The sequence below is a fragment of the Pseudorca crassidens genome, chromosome 1, assembly GCF_039906515.1.
Source record: "Pseudorca crassidens isolate mPseCra1 chromosome 1, mPseCra1.hap1, whole genome shotgun sequence".
Classification (NCBI taxonomy): Eukaryota; Metazoa; Chordata; class Mammalia; order Artiodactyla; family Delphinidae; genus Pseudorca; species Pseudorca crassidens.
Genome location: NC_090296.1, coordinates 179,977,849 through 179,999,096, shown reverse-complemented (window position 1 = coordinate 179,999,096; position 21,248 = coordinate 179,977,849). Strand labels below are relative to the sequence as shown.

The following is a 21,248-nucleotide window of genomic DNA, read 5'->3' as shown; positions in this document are numbered from 1 at the left end:
CTCTCAACTAGGTCATCACTTTTTGTTTGTTTGTTTTTGGCAAAATACACATAAAATACACATAGAATTTACCATTTTAACCACTTTTAAGTGTGCAGTTCAGTGGTATTAAGCCCATCCACACTGTCATACTGGGTTCTCTCCTATGGTGTTTAGAGCATTTTAATGCTCAGAAAAGTCATGAAAAACTCAAAGCTCTGGCGCTAATTGTCCTCGGGCAAATCACTTAATCCTTCTGTTTCCTTATCTGTGAAACAGCAATCGCACCTACACTGTGGAGTTCCTGTGAGGATGAAATGACAAGCATACCTGTAAGGCCTCAGTGTAGAGTTCTGGCAGGTGGCATACGTTACATATTACATTAGTCACCGTCCTCAAGCCAAACACGTAAAATTAGAATCGTTTCCAAGCCCTATAGAGTAATCACACTAATTCACACTATGCTGTCCTTTCAAATAACACGTAAAAGTTTCTTTAAAAACACATTAGGGCTTCCCTGGTGGCGCAGTGGTTGAGAGTCCACCTGCCGATGCAGGGGACACGGGTTCGTGCCCCGGTCCGGGAAGATCCCACATGCCGCGGAGCGGCTGGGTGCGTGAGCCATGGCCGCTAAGCCTGCGCGTCCGGAGCCTGTGCTCCGCAACGGGAGAGGCCACAACAGTGAGAGGCCCACGTACAGCCAAAAAAAGAAAAAAAAAAACATATTAAAAGATAATTCAATAAGAATTATGGAAGGAGTTGTACTTGATTTATTTCCTCTGTTTAAGTTAGCAAGTTGCCATTGTTATGCACTGTATTTCTAGGAGATCTCCTAATTCTGCAAATTTTATTTGCCTGCGGTTTGCTTCCTCTCTGTCCAATACACTCTGTTCTCAAACTTCAGTGTAAGTAAAAATCATCCAGGAAGTGTGTTGGAGTGTAGATTCCCAGGCCCCCTGAGATTCCGGTTCCGTAGGTTGGGAGCCCAGGAACATGCATTTCATGGAGCATCAAGGTGGTCTGGGGATCACACTTGGAGAAACACCCCCATCGTGTCAATAAACATTTGTGTTTAGACTCAGGAGGGTCCTTAATTTAGTCACTATGCACCAGGAGTATACGTTCTAGTTTTAATACATTTTTTTCAGGCACTATCTTACAGACTCTACATTTCCACATAAAAGTGCTAAATACTTTGACTGTGGCAGTGGTCACGCCTGACACAATCCACAAACAGATGTTCCAAAGAGGTAATCACGGGAGAGGGCGAGGGTCCTGCTTCCCTGAGTCGGGAGCTGCTGGAATTAGAGTAGGTTTAGTCTCTCTGCCCTTGAACTTCACTGACCTTCAATTTCATGAGTAGTGTGGTGTGGTGGTAAGGGCACACACATCATACACACTCAGCCCCTGGTGTTCATTCAGGGTGCAGTGCCCTAGCTGTTTAACCTTGCTGAGCCTCGGTTTCCTAACCTGTAAAATGGGGGTACTGTCACTTACCTCACAGCCTTGCTGTTTGAATTGGGGGGGTGTTTGCAAAGCGTCTGGCTGAGGATCTGGCATGTAATAGGTACTCCCCCAAAATCGTGAGTGCTTCTAAACTGTGGTCTTTCTTTCTTTTGCTAAGCTGGTTCTCTTTCCAGAAATGCCCTTTCTGCTTCTCTCTGTCCTTAGAAGTTGCCAAGCAGCAAACTTTATGTTGTGATTGACCCATGTGGTTTTTAAAAATTAAAATTAGTTGCCAATGCTTATAAAAATCCAATTTCATGCTTCTCTAGATAAGCCAGAATCTCTAGTCCTCAAGGCCTTGGGATCCTACATGGTGATCAAAGGCCTGGGACATGGGACACGGGCTCTACCATCCTCCGGTTCTGGGCTCTTCCAAGGGCACTGGGGTCTCCCAGCTTCCAGCATTTGACTCATGTTCTAGACCATGGAATTTAACAATTAAATGACATTGTATCCTTTGCTAGTGGTCTCTCTCTTTGCTTGTTTCTTCATTGAATGTGCACTCTGGGAGGAAGGGAAGGTGTTACTTCTGACCAGCAGTGGTCAGCACTTAGCAAGTCCCTCCATAAGCACTTGATTGACAGAGACCATACACTGTGGTCGACAGTTTACTTCCTCCAGGTATGTCTCCTCTCTCCAGCAAGACTGCGAGTTCCGTGCAGTGGCTACCATGGTAATGAACACTTACTGATCTGACCTTTTACTATTTTATTTAGAATTTTTACTTGGATAACAGAGGAAAAAAAGAAAGCAAGGAAACAAACGAGAAAATGAATGCGAAGAACAAGGAGTCCTTGCTTGAGGTATGTTTAATTTCGTAGAGTAGAATAAAAGAGAGTTAACTGTATTTTTAAATGATTTGCTTCTCAGAACAATGGGCGATTCTGAGACACACTGAAATTTTAACTTGGGGTTTTAAAATCAAATCATTACTAAATTATAGCTATTTAGACAAACTGGTTCTTGGAGTCAGTTGTTAAAAAGTTTTGCTTTCGACAATATATTTTACTCTTCATGAAGTTGGATTCATAATTCTTGACTAAAAGACATGAATCCACATAAAACTCATCTCTGACCATATATTTCATTGCTTATGTGCTCCACAGTCAGGCGTGACTTCTTTGCAGTGAATGCTAAGGTGCCCTTCCAGCAGCCAGGTGTGGTAGAAAGTGTGAGACTGCAGTTAAGAGATCTGATCCGAGCTTGCCTCTGCCTGTTGAAGGTCATGTGTTATTGGGCAAGTCCAAGAACCTTGGTTTCCTGTATTGTATTGAATTATTACAAAGACTTAGGGAGGCAGTGGAAACACAGCATGTAAAGTAACGGTACACATGTCTGGATTATCACTTACAGGGCTGTGTTCCAGAAGTTCATTTGATGGTTGATTTTCTGAAACTTCTAATGAGTTTTCACATAGCAACTTTGCTCAAAATCGAGGCTCTGTTCCCCGACCCTAATGCAGATGCACGCCAGATCACAAATGGGCATAGGAGCCCCAGACAGATTTTTGTTGTCCCCGACAGCATGTTGACCTTTTCTTGAGTTAGGAGATTTGGGGCTTCTCTTGAAAACTCAGAAGACCTGTTGACACCTTGGCCCACATTCCCATCTGGAGCCAATTCACTGATGCTAAAGGGCACCCTCTCCCAGGTACCAAGGCCTGCCCAGACCCCTGCACAGGGTTCTAGCCCTGCCAGCGCTCCCAGCCCTGTTCCCGATGGAGCAGGCCCTACAACCTTGCTGCCATGCACTCCCAAGGTCCTGGAGACAGGCTACAAGTTTTGGTTCCTGGGACCAAGAACACAGTGGGTATTTCCCAGGGAGGCCAACAGTGGGAGTGGGGACATTCTTTCTGCAGAGAGTCTCTTTCAAAGAGTCTCCAGGTTGAGTTGAGGGAGATAAAGCACGAGGCATCCCCAGCAGCAGGGAGATTCAGGTCTGAGCATCCCCAGCAGTGATGGACACAGACAGACATGGAAGGGGAGTGAGCAATTTCCTGACACAGCCCTTGGCCGTTAATCAGTGCTTATTGCATCAGCAGCTGTCTGTAAATCAAGGACTGGTTATGCCTTGGTTTATACAATCGCCTGAATAGGTCTTGTTGGAAGACTTCAGCAGTTTTTCAAAAGCCGGATGGGAAAGAAAATACAAAGCATGTTATGCTGTGAAAAATCAGCATTATCCTGCTTTCGAACTTGGACCCCAAATCTGCTTCAATTTAAGAGATCATTGAAGGGCTCTCGCGTCCGCCGCGCATGCCTGGGCACCTCGGAGCCCCTGTGGTCGGGCCCCAGCCCGGGGTCTCCCACCACACGCGAGGCCAGATGTGGAGGCATAGCTTGGAAAACTGGGACGAGAAACGTTTTGTGCCAGATCGCTGCTGCTTATGTGCGGAGACAGAGCAGACCTCCTGGGGAATGACATCAACGCGTGAGCCTCTATGGAGACCCCAAATTTAAAGCAGGGCCTGAAAAACTTGGCTGATGAGTTTGCCAAACTTCAGGATTATCGACAAGCAGAGGCTGAAAGAGTTGAAGCCGAAGTAGTCGAACCTTTGCAAGCTTCTGGAAGTGGAAGGGAGCAGGACCCTGTGCCCCCCATGTCCTCAGCCTGCCTTTTGTCTGTGGAAAAACATTAGCCAAAGAATAAGCTTAATCCGAGAAGTGAGAAATGCAGAAACAAAGGAAAACAGTCAAAGGAGACCAAATTATAATAGTTGAGTCATTAAGCAAAGTCAAGGACCTTTGGTTCCTCCTCAAGGGCCATAGATCACATTCTGTGCCATATCCTGTGAGCTGTCTTATAGGTACTGAAAACCCCACCAGGTGGAAGAAGTTAACTACATGATGACCAGACTGTAGTCATGACATAAGCTGCCACAATTCCGAGAATCGGCCTCAAAGAAATGGAAACAAACCAACCCTGGAACTAAAGATTAACTGTACCTAAAACAATCAAGATGACGCTGATCAGACCACCGATGATCAATGTCAAGATGACGGTCAGAGCTGACTGTGCTGCTTCTGCATGTAACCCCCTCCCTGCACCTATAAAAGCTCTTGCCCTCTGACTGTCAGTGGGGGGAGTTGGCCTTTGGATAGGCGTCCGTCCTCCCCACCGGTTGCCGGCATTCAAAATAAAGCAAAAGTTTCCTTTCCACCAGACTGGCCTCTTTATAATGACTTTTGAGCAGCAAGCAGCTGAACCCCACTTTCGGTTACAGAACCACTGTAAAAATGAAAGCAGATGACCTCAAAGCAACATTAACGGCAAAGAATTGAGGAGCTAAACAGTTAACTCAGAAAGAACACGTCAGAGAAACCCATCTGATTGACATGTTATTTCACAGGCAGAAACTGAATTACAGAGACTTCCCTGGTGGCACAGTGGTTAAGAATCCACCTGCCACTGCAGGGGACACGGGTTCAAGCCCTGGTCCGGGAAGATCCCACATGCTGCAGAGCAATGAAGCCCGTGCACCACAACTACTGAACCTGCGCTCTAGAGCCCACGAGCCACAACTGCTGAGCCCGCAAGCCACAACTACTGAGCCCGTGTGCCACACTACTGAAGCCCGTGTGCCACAACTACTGAAGCCCGTGTGCCACAACTACTGAAGCCCGCACGCCTAGAACCTGTGCTCCGCAACAAGAGAAGCCACCGCAATGAGAAGCCCGCACACCGCAACAGAGAGTAGCCCCCCTTGCCGCAACTAGAGAAACCCCGCGCACAGCAATGAAGACCCAATGCAACCAAACATAAATTAATTAATTAATTAATTTTTTAAAAAGAAGCTGGATTACAAAGAGCTACAATGTATGCTACTAGAACAACTCGTCATCTGGAGGAAACTACTGACAATTTTGAAAAGCAGAAAACAAAGAATATAAAGACTATATTTTCAGAATTTATCACTATCGAAATGTTATTTCACGGCAAAGCTTTAGACATCTCCACTACTACCTACCAAAATACACAAAAGATTGGTGAAGAAGATTTAGAGTTTCCTGAAATTCTCTGTATCCACCAGATTGTTCATCCCATTTAGATATCATAAGAGCAAATTCAAAGTCACGTCTTCAGAGATCAGTGTCAGCTAAGTGTGCATCTGGAACAGGACAGGTATCCACCTGTCGACTAAGAAAGGATCAACAAGCAGAAGATGATGATGAAGAGGATGAAGACTTAGATGTTACAAAGGAAGAAAATGAAATTTCTTAAGTAAACTTTGCACTTCCATTTTCATCTTAAAGGACTCGGAATCCAGAATTACTAAAACTGTAAAACTTTATACTGGCTTGATACGTTAAACCTCAAAATGAAATCCTACTGGAAATGGAGGAATTATTAAAGGAAATTTATGCTGACCAAAAAAAAAAAAAAAAGAGAGAGAGAGAGAGAGAGATTATTGACAAGGCAACTAATACCAGCTAAACTGGGGGAAACTGGGAAAGATATGAACAAAGATGTCACCCAGATCCACTACACATACATTTACTTGAAGGATGCAAAATTAAGTTTATTCTGCTTTTATGAGACTGAATGAAAGGACGTTGAGAGTTATAAAAAAGCAAAGCCAAAAATAAGTTTGAGTGTTTGAACTGAAAGATAGAATAATATGTAATTTTCTTGTACTGCTTTTAAAAGAAATTTGTTAAGAATTATATAATTCTATGCATGTTTTGATTTTTAAACATCTGCACCTAGAAAATGTACTTTGTCACTATCCTTTTCTGATACTACAGTATTAATAATTGTCTTCTTTCTTCTTTGATAAGAAACTATCCCCCGAAAAGGAAATCTTGCCATTTTTGACAACATGGATGGAACTTGAGTGCTAAGTGAAATAAGTCAGACAGAGGAAGACAGATAGCTGTATGTCTCATCTATGTGTGGAATCAAAAAACAAAAAACATGAAATCACAGATACACAGAAGAGATTTGAGGTTGCCAGAGGCAGGGGTAGGGATGCATGAAATGGCTAAAGGGGGTCAAGAGGTACAAACTTCCAGTTATAAAATAAATAAGTCCTGGGGATGTAATGTACGGCATGGTGACTATAGCTAACAATACTGTATTGTATATTTGAAAGTTGCTAAAAGAGTAGATCTTAAAAGTTCTCATCATAAGAACAAAAGGATGTGTAACTGCGTGAGGTGATAGATGTTAACTACACTTACGATGGCGATCATTTTGCAATATATACATACATCAGATCATTAGGTTGTATACTGAAAACTAATACATATTCTATATCAATTGTATCTCAATGTAAAAGAAAAGAAAATTATGCCAAAAATAAAATATTAATGTACAAAATATTTTATGTATAGAATTGTATATTTAAATTTTTCCATTTACTAGCAGTGAAACAGTAATTTTTTCACTTACAGGTACAGGAATAAGTTTTCTATTTATCAACTTACAGTAACAGAAATAGACTTTATGTAATGCTTTCTTTTATAATATACCAAGACTGTACTCACAACCTTCCTTATGAAGTTGGGGCTATCGTTACTCTGATTTTGCAAGTAAAGGCACCGAGGTTGAGTCACTTGCTCAGGGTCACAGAGCTAAGTGGTCAAGAAGCCTGGAAGTCTAACTCAGGAGCTGAGACTCAACCACCATGTTCTTCCTGTCTTTTGGCAAATGGTATGCAGTGTCAATATATGCATTCAATCAAAGCTGTAGACAAAACGATTTTTAGCTTGAAGGCTAGTTGGCCACAGTTTGTTTAAATGTGAACAAAATATGTGTTTTATCTTTCATGGGTTTTATATCGTTGGAATCTCAATTTCAGGAGAGTTTTTGTGGAACATCCATCATTGTGCCAGAACTAGAGGGAGCTCTTTATTTGAAAGAAGATGGGAAGAAATCCTGGAAAAGGCGCTATTTTCTTTTACGAGCTTCTGGAATTTATTATGTCCCCAAAGGAAAGACTAAGGTCAGAAAAAAAAGATATGCTTTTGCAAAAAGGCATTTCATGAAAGTGAAAGTAAAGAAATCCTCAGGTGGTAATTTAAATACATTCTACTTTGCTGTGAGATTCATGTTACTACAATGTTTATACAGATACATATCCTATTAGGATAGAATTACAGAAATCCTGAATCTTTCCACTGCTCTCTCTTGAAGGTGAAGAGTTTTATCTACTTTAAAGTCAGGTTTCAGAAATTATGACTGAAGCACTTTTTTAGAAATTAATTTGTTTCTTCACATATCGATCTTTGAGGACTTTTTTCCCCCCTTTTTACTCTATTGTTCTGTAGTCATTACAGTAAAACTTCTTTTATCTGGAATCATAGTGGTATTAGAAGTCTTGATAGAGTTTAATTTAGATTTTAGCTTTTATAACTTGAATAGTTAAATTGTTCTCTGAATTATATTATATGCATTTCCCTGCCTAATTTAGCAGAGTATCTTAGATATCATTTCACTTCTACTTGGTAATTTAGGATTATTGCCTCAAATCTACAAGCACATAGTAAATTTGTCTTCCTTGAAATGTAGTTTTAACTCTCATTCTAACTCTTAGCTTTTTCTAAGACCTTTCTTAGAGGATGGCCATTTCCATCCTTTGCTCACCTTTGCAAAGTTGTAGTCTGTCTCTCTTTCTATATCTGGAGTAAGCCAAAGCGTCTTGCCTTCACTGCCAAATCCAGGGCACCCCCCAACGGCATATTTTCAAATTGCAAGCTGCTTCTAATAAGGCTTGACCCACATCCCTTGCAGGTGAAGTCATAGTGACTATCCAGGGCTATTCCCACTAGTTAGAAGACTGTCATCTCTGTGGAATGCAGGAGAGCATTATGGGAAATTCTTGGTCCAGAGCAGCTACCACTCCTATTTCGTTTCAGTCTTAGAATTCATACTTTTCCCATCTGTGCTATCTTCATTCCAGTCCCAAGCGTGGGGGGCATAACAGTTGACCCACAAATTATTTGTTTTATTTTAGAGATGTTATGTCTTTGGCATTTACATATAAGTGAGACATACAAGCCTATCAAAAACAACACACTTAGGGACGAAAATTAGAAGCATTCACATTGGAGTTGGACAGGCATCCTTTCTGTCTCTGCTGCCATTAACACTAATGGAGGAACTAGCCAGGAAGTCTAGAAAAAGAATAACAAGTATAATTACTGGAAAAGAAGAGGCAAAACTCTCTTTATTCACAGTCAACATGATTGTTACCAGACAATATAAGACACTCAACTGAAAAACTTAAGAGTTTGGTCCCAATGGACCAAATAAACTTACCAAATAAGAAATTGTTTTCCTTTATATAAACAATATGCAAATTAAATATGCTGCAAAAGATTCCATGCATTGCAAGAACAAAAAAATACAAAATACCTGACAATAAACTTAACAAGAAAGGTTCAAGATCTTATATGGCATAAAATAGAAAATTTAATAAAGGAAATGAGTTCGAACTGAATAAACAGAAATGTACAATGTTGCTAGATGAAAAGATATTAATTCTCCCCCCAATTTTTCTATATATTCAATTCCAATAAAAAAATTTCAATAGGATTCTTTTTACTTGAAGTTCAAAAACTGATTCTAAAATTCATCAGAAAGAGATGCAGTTCCAAAACAGACACACACAAAAATTTTAAAGAACATTATGGAAGAACCCCTCCTCCCAAATGTCAAAACATTAGACAAAAACAGTACAGGAAGAGAAAACAGATCAACAGAGAGCCATCTAAGAGAAATTCAAGTGAGCATTTTATAGCAGTGGGGAAAGAATGCGATACTCAACAAATAGCATTGAAATAATTGTATATCCATTAAAAAATATAGCTTCCTACCTCATACCATGTTCCAGATTAAATCTTACGTTGATTAAGTGTATTTGGACAAAATTACAAAATAGGAGAAAATATATGGTCAATATTCTCATAATATGGCAGTGGAGAAGCCTTCTTAAACAAGACTAAAAACTCAAAATTTTAACAAAGAAAATTGGCAGATTTGACTATATATAAAGTTGTGTTTAACTCCTTATGGCCAGAGATACCAAACAAGAAGTTAAAGACTAGCTCTAGAGTCAGAGAGTACATTTGCAGCGTGTATAACCTGGTATGAATATCCATAAAAAGACTTCAACAACTCATTAAGAAAAAGATAAACATACTCATAGAAAAACAGCAGTGCTTACTAAGTGAGAATTCACAGAAACAGAAATATCAGTAGCCAGTGAATAATTAAAAAGTTGCTCTATCTTATTAGTAATCGGGAAAATGTAAATAAGTGAAATTTCTCCTCCCGTGAGATTGATAACACTAACAATATTGATGATATGCAAATTTCATCAGGAGTGGGTAAGAAAAATGGGCACTCTTATGTACGGAAGTTTGTAATGTAAGCTAGTACAGCCAACTTGGGGGACAGTTTAGCAAAATTTTTGCAAATATAATAGGGAATGCCCCTTCCAAGGACAGCTCCATGTTTGGCAACCTACCCCACAGAAGCATTTGCTCATATACACAATATATTTTGTAATAGCAAAATATCGAAGTAACCACTAGTCATCTATAGTAGGATGGTGGAAGTAACCTCTAGTCATCTGTAATAGGATGGTGGAATAAATAGCTACATCTATACAGTGTAATGTTATGCAGCTATACAAAGAATGTGATATATCCTTTCATATGTCCTAACATAGAAAGACCCCAAGATATATTGTTAAGAAAAAGAACAAAGTCATGGAAAAATATTGAGAGCAAAATCTCATTTATATTTTAATAATTGTATATATGTATGTGGGTATGTCTACACATACATAGGTATATAAATGTATCCCCAAAAACATTTGGAAGAATGTCTTCTCTGGAGAAGAGAATGAAATTAGAAAAAAAAAGAGTAATGAAGGAAAAGTTTTGTTTTACTATATATAAAATAACTTATTTTTAAAATTATGATGAATATGTTTTATTTTTCTAATAAAAAAACTAAAACTTTGAAAATCAGAAGAAAATATCTTACAAGAAAAAAGCATACTACCATATATAAAGGAATAATTGTGCATTGAGATGTAGCAATTCTACCCTTTCTTTTTTTATTAACTCAGTAAAGAATTATAGAACGTGAGGGGGAAAAAGTAACAGAACAAATTTGTAATTGAAGTGTAACCAAATATGTAGATTAGAGGTTGATGTCTTCTCAATGCATATTATATATGGAGGAGAGGGTTCTGTTTCTACAGCAACACCACCAGCCCTAAAGAGAAGGCATGAAAGGAATCTTTTCTCCTCAGGAAGAAGTGTATGAAGTGTGTGCGAATTTTCTGAGCATCAAATTTACCTCTCATTGTTCATCCTGAGGGGGACTTTTTTCTAAATGCTCAGTCATGAAATCCATCAATGACTTAGAATGGCAAAAGACAAAATGAAATATTTGACGAGGTGCTCGGTCACCTTGTCTGAACCCCATCAGTAATGATTCCAGTCATCTCTGGGAGTCCCCGCGTAGGTGTTAGAACAGCAGTATAATCTTTTGCTCCACTTTTGGTCTGTGGCATGCTGTTTTGCCTGGATGTGCTCTTTCCTTCTTAAAATGTAGGCTTGGCTTTTAGAAAGCTATACGTGGTAGGTGCTTATATAAATTACCTGAAATTCTGTATTTTCCTACTAAAATGTAACGCCTCGTTGTGCCATGAAGAACGACCTTAGAAAAATATTACTTGTCAGCTAGGTTGAGGTTATTTTTTCCTTCTCTTTCAGACATCTCGAGATCTGGCATGTTTTATACAGTTTGAAAATGTCAACATTTACTATGGGATTCAGTGTAAAATGAAATACAAAGCACCCACTGACTACTGCTTTGTTTTAAAGGTAGGTTTAAGAAGTCCTTACATTAGATCTGTAAGCAATTTAAGGTAATGTTTCCTTTTAAGAAGAAAAATGTTAAATGTTATACAGTTAACTACAAGTATAACATAATAAGCTTTTTATTGTAAACCAAAATAGGAAAGGGGGAAACATTTCTACCAACTCAGATCATTTCTCCAAAGCCTGTTATTTGAGTCTCAAACTTTCAAGTCAATCTGTCTGGATTTCTTCCTCACTTTATGAAAAAGAGAACTCTATATTTTGAACAAATTTTAGTTACGATTTTATTGACAAGACAATCAGTCTTTTAGTTCTTTATTTATCAGACTCTTATTCCATTGTAAGACATCTTTAGAAATTAGGAAGTTGACAAGATTTTCTAGAAAAATATAGAAAATAGAAAAAATAGGAAAATATATCTTTTTCTAAAAATAGCATTACTGGGTCTTGAAACTTTTTAAGGTCCATATTATCAAAAGGCAATATGTAAAAAAAAAAAAAAAGGCAATATGTATTGTCAGGTGTCTGGTAAGGTTGACATTAGCACCATATTTTGGAAGGTTGGGCAAAAGTAACTTTTTTTTTTTTTTTTTTTGGTACACGGGCCTCTCACCGCTGTGGCCCCTCCCGCCGCGGAGCACAGGCTCCGGACGCGCAGGCCCAGCGGCCACGGCTCGCGGGACCCTCCCGGACCAGGGCACGAACCCGCGTCCCCTGCATCGGTAGACGAACCCCCAACCACTGCGCCACCAGGGAAGCCCCAAAAGTAACTTTTATCTGCCAGCTGTAACGACTGACCCCTAGAAATGAACTCAGGGAATTTATGCAGCTGTTCTGGCCACGCCATTTTCTCCGACCTCACAGATTCCTTTCCCTTCACAGCCTCACACCAGAGAGCAGGGGTTAGCACATTCCACTTGGCCCCGGTGCAGGGCTGTGTACAGAATTTTTTTTCCCTACAAATATACTTCATTTTTTATTATTTTTTAACTGAAGTATAGTTGCTGTGCAATGGTATATAAGTTACAGGTGTACAATATAGCGATTCACAATTTTTAAAGGTTATGCTCCATTTATAGTTATTATAAAATACTGGCTATATTCCCTGTGTTATACAGTATATCTTTGTAGCTTATTTTATACCTAATGGTTTTTACCTCTTAATCCCCAACCCCAATATTGCCCCTCCCTGAAATCCCCTAGAATTTCTCCTTTCTGAATCGGGGTTCCTCTGTTTCCTTCTGGGTTAGAAGTCTATGGAACAGGTGTTAACGAGACCAGGTTCCTGGTGAGGCACCTTTGTACGTCCGTCACCCATCCACCCCCAGGAAGACCCCATTACCATGTTTCTGGAAACGTCCAAAGCTGGACTCTGTGTGTGCATATGTGCTCCTGGCAAAGCTGTCACCTCTACCGAGGAAGTGGGCCAGTCTATACCATAGTTTTACATCATTTTCACAAATTAAGGACAGTGCTTACATTTACATTGGTAGCGAACGTATTCTTTATCAAGAACCCTGTCACTGGAGATGATCATGAACCCACTCCATCATTTCAGAGGTGCCCACACTCGTGTGCCACTGTCACACGCCTGTTACTCCAGGAGTTGGGTATCGCCTTGACCCAACCATTCTCAAAACCCTGATGGGACACAGCCTGGGCATCCCCTTCTACTGCTCCCATTTGTCTTTTAAAAATGCAGCAGTTTGGGGCTTCCTTGGTGGCGCAGTGGTTGAGAGTCCGCCTACCGATGCAGGGGACATGGGTTCGTGCCCCAGTCTGGGAAGATCCCACATGCCGCGGAGCGGCTGGGCCCGTAAGCCATGGCCGCTGAGCCTGTGTGTCCGGAGCCTGTGCTCCGCAACGGGAGAGGCCACAGCAGTGAGAGGCCTGTGTAGAGCAAAAAATAAATAAATAAATAAAATGCAGCAGTTTGAAGGAAATGCCATTTCTTTTCTTTTTTAATTAAACTTTATTTTGAGAATTGTATATCCATATGCAATTGTAAGAAATACTACAGAGAGGTCCCATGTGCCATTTACCCAGTTTCTTCCAATGGTAACATCTGGCAAAACCGTGGTACCATGTCATAACCAGGATATTAACATTGGTCCAGTCAAGATTCAGAGCATTCCCATCACTACAAGGTACCCTCCTTTATAACTACACCCACTTCGCTCCTATTCCCATCCCCATCTTACCCACTGGCCACCACTAAGCTATTCTTCATTTCTATCCCTTTGTCAGAAAATGACATTTCTTAATGAACAAAAAGCACACGAGAAATGTTTCATGTGTAATGCAATGATTTAAGCACTTTCCATATATTAACTCACTTAATCCCTTTATCAGCCTTATGAGGAAGCCTTATCAGCCTTCTCCCTAGTTTGTAGATGTGGAACCTGGGCACAGAGACTCCCGATCAGGAAGTTGCTGAGCCAGGATGAGAAGCCGGGTGGTGGCCCAGAGGCCATTCTCTCGGACAGTGTTTGCTAGGACACAGAATCTCTTCTCTGCCTCCCCCCAGCCCAAGCCGCCCTTGAACTTTGTCTTCATTGTGTTTCTGTCTGCCCCCATGGCCCTTGTTTGCAATCCTGAGACTCTGAGAAATTACCAAAATGGAGGCCCTCCTTTGCACATGGGCATGCACTGCACCTCTGCGGCACTGCCCACATCTCTTAGGTAGGGAGAAGGTTTTAGAGAGAGGTTCTGAAATGCTGGTCAATAAACTGGCTGCATCAGAGTCAGGGGAGGCTGGTTAGAAATACAGTTTCCAGGGCCGGGACCCACTGAATCAAACCATTTAAGGCTGGGGCCCAGGAATCTTAGTTTTTCCTCAGCGCAGTCAAGTTTTGCACTCAGAGGATCAGAATGTGTTCTAACTCTAAGCGTCAACAGTCAGGGCTTACCAGCTGGTGACGAAATCCACTTCAGAGCGGACAAATAGAATGAACGTTGTCAGAAGGGGGCAAGGGCCCAAACCCATGGCCAGGGTCCAGAGGCTGGAGGAGGGATTTCCAGCAAGAGAAAGAAGAGCTCTCAGATGCAGAGGTTCCCAGGCTGAGGATTTAGACCCAGTGAGCAGGGTGGGAATGCGGTTTCTGGCGCTGACTCACAAGCTTGGAACTAGGTCCCAGAATCACGGGCTGAACGGTCTGATCTGGGACACAGGTCACCCTGGGCTGCACTGAGCGTGGCAACGCTGAGACCGAGGGCAGGGCCTCCCAGATGGGAGAGAGGGCTCAGAGGTGAAAAAAAAGCAGGCCCGATGATCCAAGAACAAACATGAATCAGGACAAACAACCCAAGGGGAACCCACATTTCCCTTTCCTCAGAATGATCAGTTCTGTTCTCAAGCCAGTTTCCTTACGGGCAATCACCCTGCTTAATTTGCTCTTAGGCATGCTTCTCAGTTCCTTCCCGAAATATTAGGAATTTCTATTCATTTGCTGAGTAAAAGTGTCTGTCATCGTTTGGAGAACCTAATTTGTTTATGAACATTTTGGTCATTTATGTGCCTTTCTGTCCACCGTGGGGAAAAAAATTCTTGACATGCAAATATTTCATGAGGGTGAGCAGATTTAAAGAATTCAAAGAATGTGCACATACATTGCAAAAGGAGTTGGAGATTATGGCAAAGTATGTTAAGAGATCGTGTGATTCCACAGACATGCAAGGGCTGAGTAGTTCAGCCCGGGAGTTTCTTACGCAGGATAAACTCACGGACTATCACAGTCCGTGGTGGGGCGCTGTCGGGAAGATGGGAATTTGAGTCCTGGCCTTGTCACCTGGCGCATTGTCAGGACTCTCTAAGCTTCATTGCCCTCTGCTACAAAGCGGAAATAAGAACACTTCCTGGGGACTTCCCTGGTGGTCCAGTGGTTAAGACTCCTTGCTTCCACTGCATGGAGCACGGGTTCGATCTCCCTGGTCGGGGAACTAAGATCCCACGTGCCGCGTGGCACGCCCAAAAAGATAAACAATTTTTTTTTAAGAAAGAACACTTCCCGTGCAGATGAAACAATATATGCCCATAAGACCATCAGTGCAATGTCGAGAGACACAGCCAGCAAGCAAGAACTGGGAGGCATTCTTACTGCACTCTAGAACCAATTAAATATTTCTATTGACCAGTGGTTGTCACACTTCAGAGTGCCTGGGACTCACCAGGAGAGCTGTTAAAACACAGGTGGCTGGGCCCCCAGAGTTTCTGATTCTGTGGGTCTGGGATCAGGCCCTGAAATTTGCACTTCCACCAAGTTCCCAGGTGATGTTGATGGCCCAGGGGCCACACTCTGAGAAGGCAGTAGAGACATCACCTGTCCTTTAAGAGGTTGAGCAGTATGGTCAGTAATACAGCAATAACTTTGTATGGTGACAGATGGTTACTAGACGTACCCTGGTGATCATTTCATAATGTAGGCAAGTGTCACATCACTAGGTAGTACACCTGAAACTAACGTAATATTGTACAGCAACTACATTTCAATTTTTAAAAATTAATAAGTAAATTAAGAAGTTTTTTAAGAGGCTGACCATACTCACAAAAAAAGATACCAGAGGCTGTCCATACTCACAAGAAAGGACTTGGTACTCCAGAATCATTTCTGCCCTTGTGCTTGCTCTTTGATGCACACTCCCCTTTCCTGTGAAGTTGCTCCTTTGTGAATTTGTTCTCACTGCATTCTGAGGTGAGGTATGATGGGGCAGTGGAAGTGACCATCCTCCAGGAGGAATTATGTCTCTGTTGAGCTCCGTTGAGAGGTGGTGAGGGGTCATGGGAAGAGTTCTGGACTTCTGCTCCATCACTCACCTATTCCCTACCCTTACTCTGCTACATTTTCTTCACAGTCTGAAATTACATTACTTAGTGTTTTGTATTTTTATTGGCTTTCTCCCCTAGTAGAATATAAATGCCTAATCAAGTATGAGCTCACCTTAACCTGATTACATCTGCAACAATCCTGTTTTCAAATAAGGTCACATTCACACAGACACCTAAACAGAGGGTTAGGACTTCAACATGTCTTTGGAGGGGACACAATGAAACCCATAATACCCACCTACTTTTCCAAGCTAGAAATAGAGAAAGCATCCTTGAAGTCCCTCCTGTCCCCTCTGTTGTCCAGTCCCTCAAGTTCTGGTTTCTATGAGAGATGGCTCGCATGCAGCCCTCTCTGTCTGTCTTCCTCCTCACTCCACGGCCCCAGCCACCACTGCTGCCTGGATGCCCTGCTGTTCCAAAGGTCTGATGGCCCCACTGCCTAGAGGACAACGCCCAGATGCTATTTTGACACAAGGCCCTTGACTCCGCTTCCTCTCCAGCTTCTTTTCTGCCTCTTCTTTCCATGGCTCCCAGGTCCTGGCCACACAGAATTTCTGCATGTTCCTCAAATGTATTATAACATTCTGTCACTTTGTCCAAAGAGCTTTTCTCTGGTTTCCAACTTTTACTACGAACTTTACCATGTCATAGAGTGATCATACATTTGTTTACATATGTCTCCCCCAGGGACATCCCAGCCGCCACTTCCTAAGTACAGTGTGAGCCTTTCTTTCTCATCTCTGTCTACCTAGGGATTGGTATATTTCTGAGCACCCCAGAGGTATCTGTTGAATGCACAGGCCCTTGGTTCTTGTTATGCTTCTGCCACTCCCTTTGACCTTGGATAAATGGCTTAACTTCTCTGGTCTCCCACTGGTAAGTTTAGAGGATCTGTAAGATCCCTTTGAACAACCCATCTGCAGTTGCCCTGACCTTTGTGTGCTGCCTGGCACATCCTGCAGGAGCTTCTCTTTCTGTGGTCAGGAGCAACCAATGGTGGAAGAGTCTAACCAGTGGCACGGAGCCAGCAGTTTTCCTTAAACGTCTTTGCAAATATTTTTTCAGCGAAAAGCTCAAGGGAGTAAACCCCTTGGCAAGGTCCTAAGACACGACAGAAGAATGAGCACAGGAACTTCCTGTATGATGTCCTGGGAGCCTAGAAGGTTCCTGCCTTCACGAGGGAGCCAGAAAGGAGCCCACTAGGCAGCTCATCTTAGAATCATAAAGCCTGAGGATCACGAGAGACCTTCAGGGTCATCTGATGCTTAATTCTTCTGTATACAGTCTTAGTACACATGTGACGTAAGGAAGTTGGTGAGACGCACCCCACTAATGTTGGAGAAAATGAACCAAAGTCTATACTTTGATCTCCTGATCATAGGAGGAGCCATAGTTAGAACTCAAGGTCAAGATTTCTTGCCTCTCTTTTGTGCTCAACAGCCATTATGCTTAAGGGAATGACTATATTTTAGTCTATTTAGATGAAGTATATACTTAAGAAATTGTTGATTGTGCTGTTTAAGTGGATCCCTCTACCTAGACAGTTGCTTTCATTGCCAGCACAATACAGTTTAAGTCTGCTCCTGGGAACCTGGCTTTCCCATGACATGACATGCACCAAAAAACAAACCAAAGAAATTTTAATATATCAAGCCAAAGGTAACAAGATCAACTTTTAAAATTCCTCCAGAAACAAAACAAAACAAAACAACAGCTGCTTTCTAAGAACTATAGGCATCAAATTGCTGGAGAGACCCATGTTTTGCCCCTCTTACAAGACAGTCAGAACAGGAATGCCATTGGAAGTTAGGGAGCTGTTTCTGGTGCTGAAAGACAAGGATGTTCTGTATGACCAAGGACCCGTGACTCTCCTTCCCCTTCGTGCCTGCCCATCACTGTTCTCTTTGATCAGGAGCTCCTGGAAGGCCTGGATGACCCCTAGTGCAGCACCTAGCTCGTTGCCACTTAAGATTAGACAGAAATATTCCTTCTCTGCGCCATCCATCTGGAGGCCAAAATGGCCCATTTGGGTAAGAGATGACAGAAGATGGGGTGAAACCCTGAATCCCTGGTAGCAGAAGTAACCCTAGGACTGATGGGGAGTCACAAAAGCATTAATCCCTTGACATAAGAATTACATCAGGTAAGTTCCTTTATCTGATAAATGGAGAAATGATTTGGACTTCTTGTAGGGTTAGAAACGTGATAAATGTGAAGGCTTTCAAGCATTCAAAAAGCAGGAATGAAAATGATTATTGATAATATAGTAAAAAATGCTTGTGATAAATCATGTCACTGCTTTCTGAAATTCTTTCCAAATTTAGCTTCTGTAAAAAAAATATACTCCTGTTCCTAATTCTAAAATTGCTACCGGTAATTTTGGCCACCTTCTCAGGAAATCTCATACACTGTGAGAATTTTTAAATGTTTTTGAAAGGTGCTAATAAGTGAAGAGCTTATAAACAGTCTTTGAAATGGCTTTTTCTAGCATCCCCAAATTCAGAAGGAGTCCCAGTATATCAAGTATCTCTGCTGTGATGACGCAAGAATGCTAAATCAGTGGGTTACGGGAATCAGGATCGCCAAGGTGAGAGAGCGTTCGGACTCACCCTATCTTTGCTGACCAGCCTCCTGACCTGGGTCCAGTCTTTGTGCTACTGAGAAACAGCTGATCCATTCTTACTGAGTCAATGCTATTAAGGGGTCAATGCCATAGATATTACCTTATTTGCCCATTGGTTTTTTTTAAGTAAATGAGAGTGGTTGATACATGGACCTCTCCCATGACCTGGGAGTCAGGGATTTACTTTCACGTGAGACATCTCAGCTATTGATGTATGGAGAGCTTTGCAAGTGTCGTGTGTAATTAAGAAACACGAGATACAATCTGCAGTAGAATTACATAAAGATATATGTCATCACAGTGCGTGGCTAAAGCTCTCCTCTAATGGGGAGGTGAAGGAATTACCTGACTCTGCTAATCTGGAAAATTATTTAACATATGAAAACATGATTTGTGGATTTTTTTCACTGAAATACGTCGACTAAAAAAATCTCAGGAAAGGAATAAAAAGAGTAGTGATGAAGTCCTTTTTTCCCTGAATTTGCAGTTTGCAGTTGAGTGCAGAATTCGGGATTACTCTCTTGCTTCTTTTGTGTTCTCTCCCTAGTATGGAAAGACGCTCTATGATAGCTATCAACGTGCCATGGCCAGGGCAGGGCTTGCCTCTCGGTGGACCAACCTGGGCACTGTCAACGCAGCCCCACCAGCCCCGTCTTCTACAGGTACCTTGCAGAGGGGAGAGTCTGACACCTGTTCAAAGCTCAGAGGTCGTGTTCAAACTTATCTAATGTATTTCATAGAAACAGAACTTTGTAGACACTGTACAGAATACATTCCCTCCTGATGGTCAAATTTAAGATCCCGTCCCCCCCACACACACACTTGTATCTATTTCTTTATAAGTGACCTTTAGCAAAGCTCTGACCCTTTTTTCATGATATGCCTGTGGACAAGATGGTGATCACCAGCTTAGGGTGAGCTTGTAGGGAGCTATGTCTCATCACAGTATAGATGTGATGTTTGTCCGAGGCTCCATTAGTGCCCAGCAGGCTGCTGGCACCAACAGTGAGATCATTCCTTGGTGTTTTGCCATGATGTTCATGGCTAGAGCCCCGTACCCAATTCTGGACATCACATTTTTTTTGTTGTTTTTTTTGGTTTTTTTGTTTTTTTTGCGGTATGCGGGCCTCTCACTGTTGTGGCCTCTCCCGTTGCGGAGCAACAGGCTCCGGACGCGCAGGCTCAGCGGCCATGGCTCACGGGCACAGCCGCTTCGCCGCATGTGGGATCTTCCCGGACCGGGGCACGAACCCGCGTCCCCCGCATCGGCAGGCGGACTCTCAACCACTGCGCCACCAGGGAAGCCCTGGACATCACATTTTAATGGCAATATAACAGCTACTGGTTTATATTTTTAAGAAGGAGGGCAAGACATTGAGGGATGGAGTAGGTACTATGCATTGCTTTATATACACATTATTTCTTGTCCTTACGACCACCCTGCAAGGTATACATTATTATCCTCACTCCACAGTTGAGAGAACTGAAGCTTGGAGAAGTTGGTATGTAGTACTTCTCAGTGGTTGAGCTGTGATTCAAACACATTGTCTTTATGATACATAATGGTTGGAAGAACTTGAACCATTGTGGCCAGTGATTTCATCAATTGTACCTCTTAATGAAACCCCAATAAAAACTCTAGACACCAAGGCTTGGGGGAGCTTCCTGGTTGGTGAACATTCAAGGAACCAGGTGGGTTACATGCCTTGACTCCACAGAGAAGGGGGTCCACGTCCAGGACCCACCCAGACCTCGCCCTGTGGGCGTCCGTTATAATAAAACTGTAATGGGTGAGTGTAGAGCTTTCCTGAGTTCTACAAGTCATTGTGTTGAATTATTGAACCTGAGGGGTCGTGGGAACCTCTCAGTTTATGAAGGGCTGGTCAGAAGTGGCAGTTAGCTGGCATTGAAGTGGAGGCAGCCTTGTGAAGGTTGTACCTTACACCTGTAGAGTCTGGTGCCAACTCCAGGAGGTGTCAACTGAATTACAGTCTACCCACTTGGGTGGAAACAGAACCCACATCTTGCCAGGACCTTAGCTCTACCAGTTATGTGTGTGTGTCAGAGGTCATTGGGGATTTGGGGGTGCTGTGAGATGCTATTTTGATAGGGCACCACTGAGCCCACATTCAGACACAGGCATCCCTCCCATGAAGTTCCCAAGAGAAAGATATAGACACAGGAACCGTGGCAAATTAGAATTCCATGTTTGATCAGCTGGGCTAGTGTTCATAACTCCCAATTCAAGGCTACCTGTTAGAACAAGCTAGAGCATGTGGTTTAAACTCAAAGCTTGAAGTGGGCATCTCTCTCGCCTAAGTTTCAGCCCTAGCCAGAGGCAACTATAACACCAGGGATTTAAAGAAAAAGAGGAAGAAAAGAAGGGAGCGAGAGAAGAGGGAGGGGAAAAGGAAGGAAGGAAGGAAGCAGAATGACTGGGCTGGCTCTCAACCCACAGGACTCTGCCCACCGTTAA

The 21,248-nt window shown here is 42.3% G+C and overlaps 1 protein-coding gene across 2 annotated transcripts in view; it reads left to right on the top strand.

The window, feature by feature from the left end:
• The window catches only part of APBB1IP (amyloid beta precursor protein binding family B member 1 interacting protein), a 100,184-nt gene that overhangs the window by 67,801 nt on the left and 11,135 nt on the right, over window positions 1–21,248 (top strand). For both annotated transcript variants that reach the window (XM_067701768.1, XM_067701775.1), the window contains 5 exons: window positions 2,202–2,288; window positions 7,286–7,429; window positions 11,217–11,327; window positions 18,638–18,736; window positions 19,320–19,434. In XM_067701768.1, coding sequence (XP_067557869.1) covers window positions 2,202–2,288; window positions 7,286–7,429; window positions 11,217–11,327; window positions 18,638–18,736; window positions 19,320–19,434 — 556 coding nt within the window. The remainder of the gene's footprint in view (window positions 1–2,201; window positions 2,289–7,285; window positions 7,430–11,216; window positions 11,328–18,637; window positions 18,737–19,319; window positions 19,435–21,248) is intronic.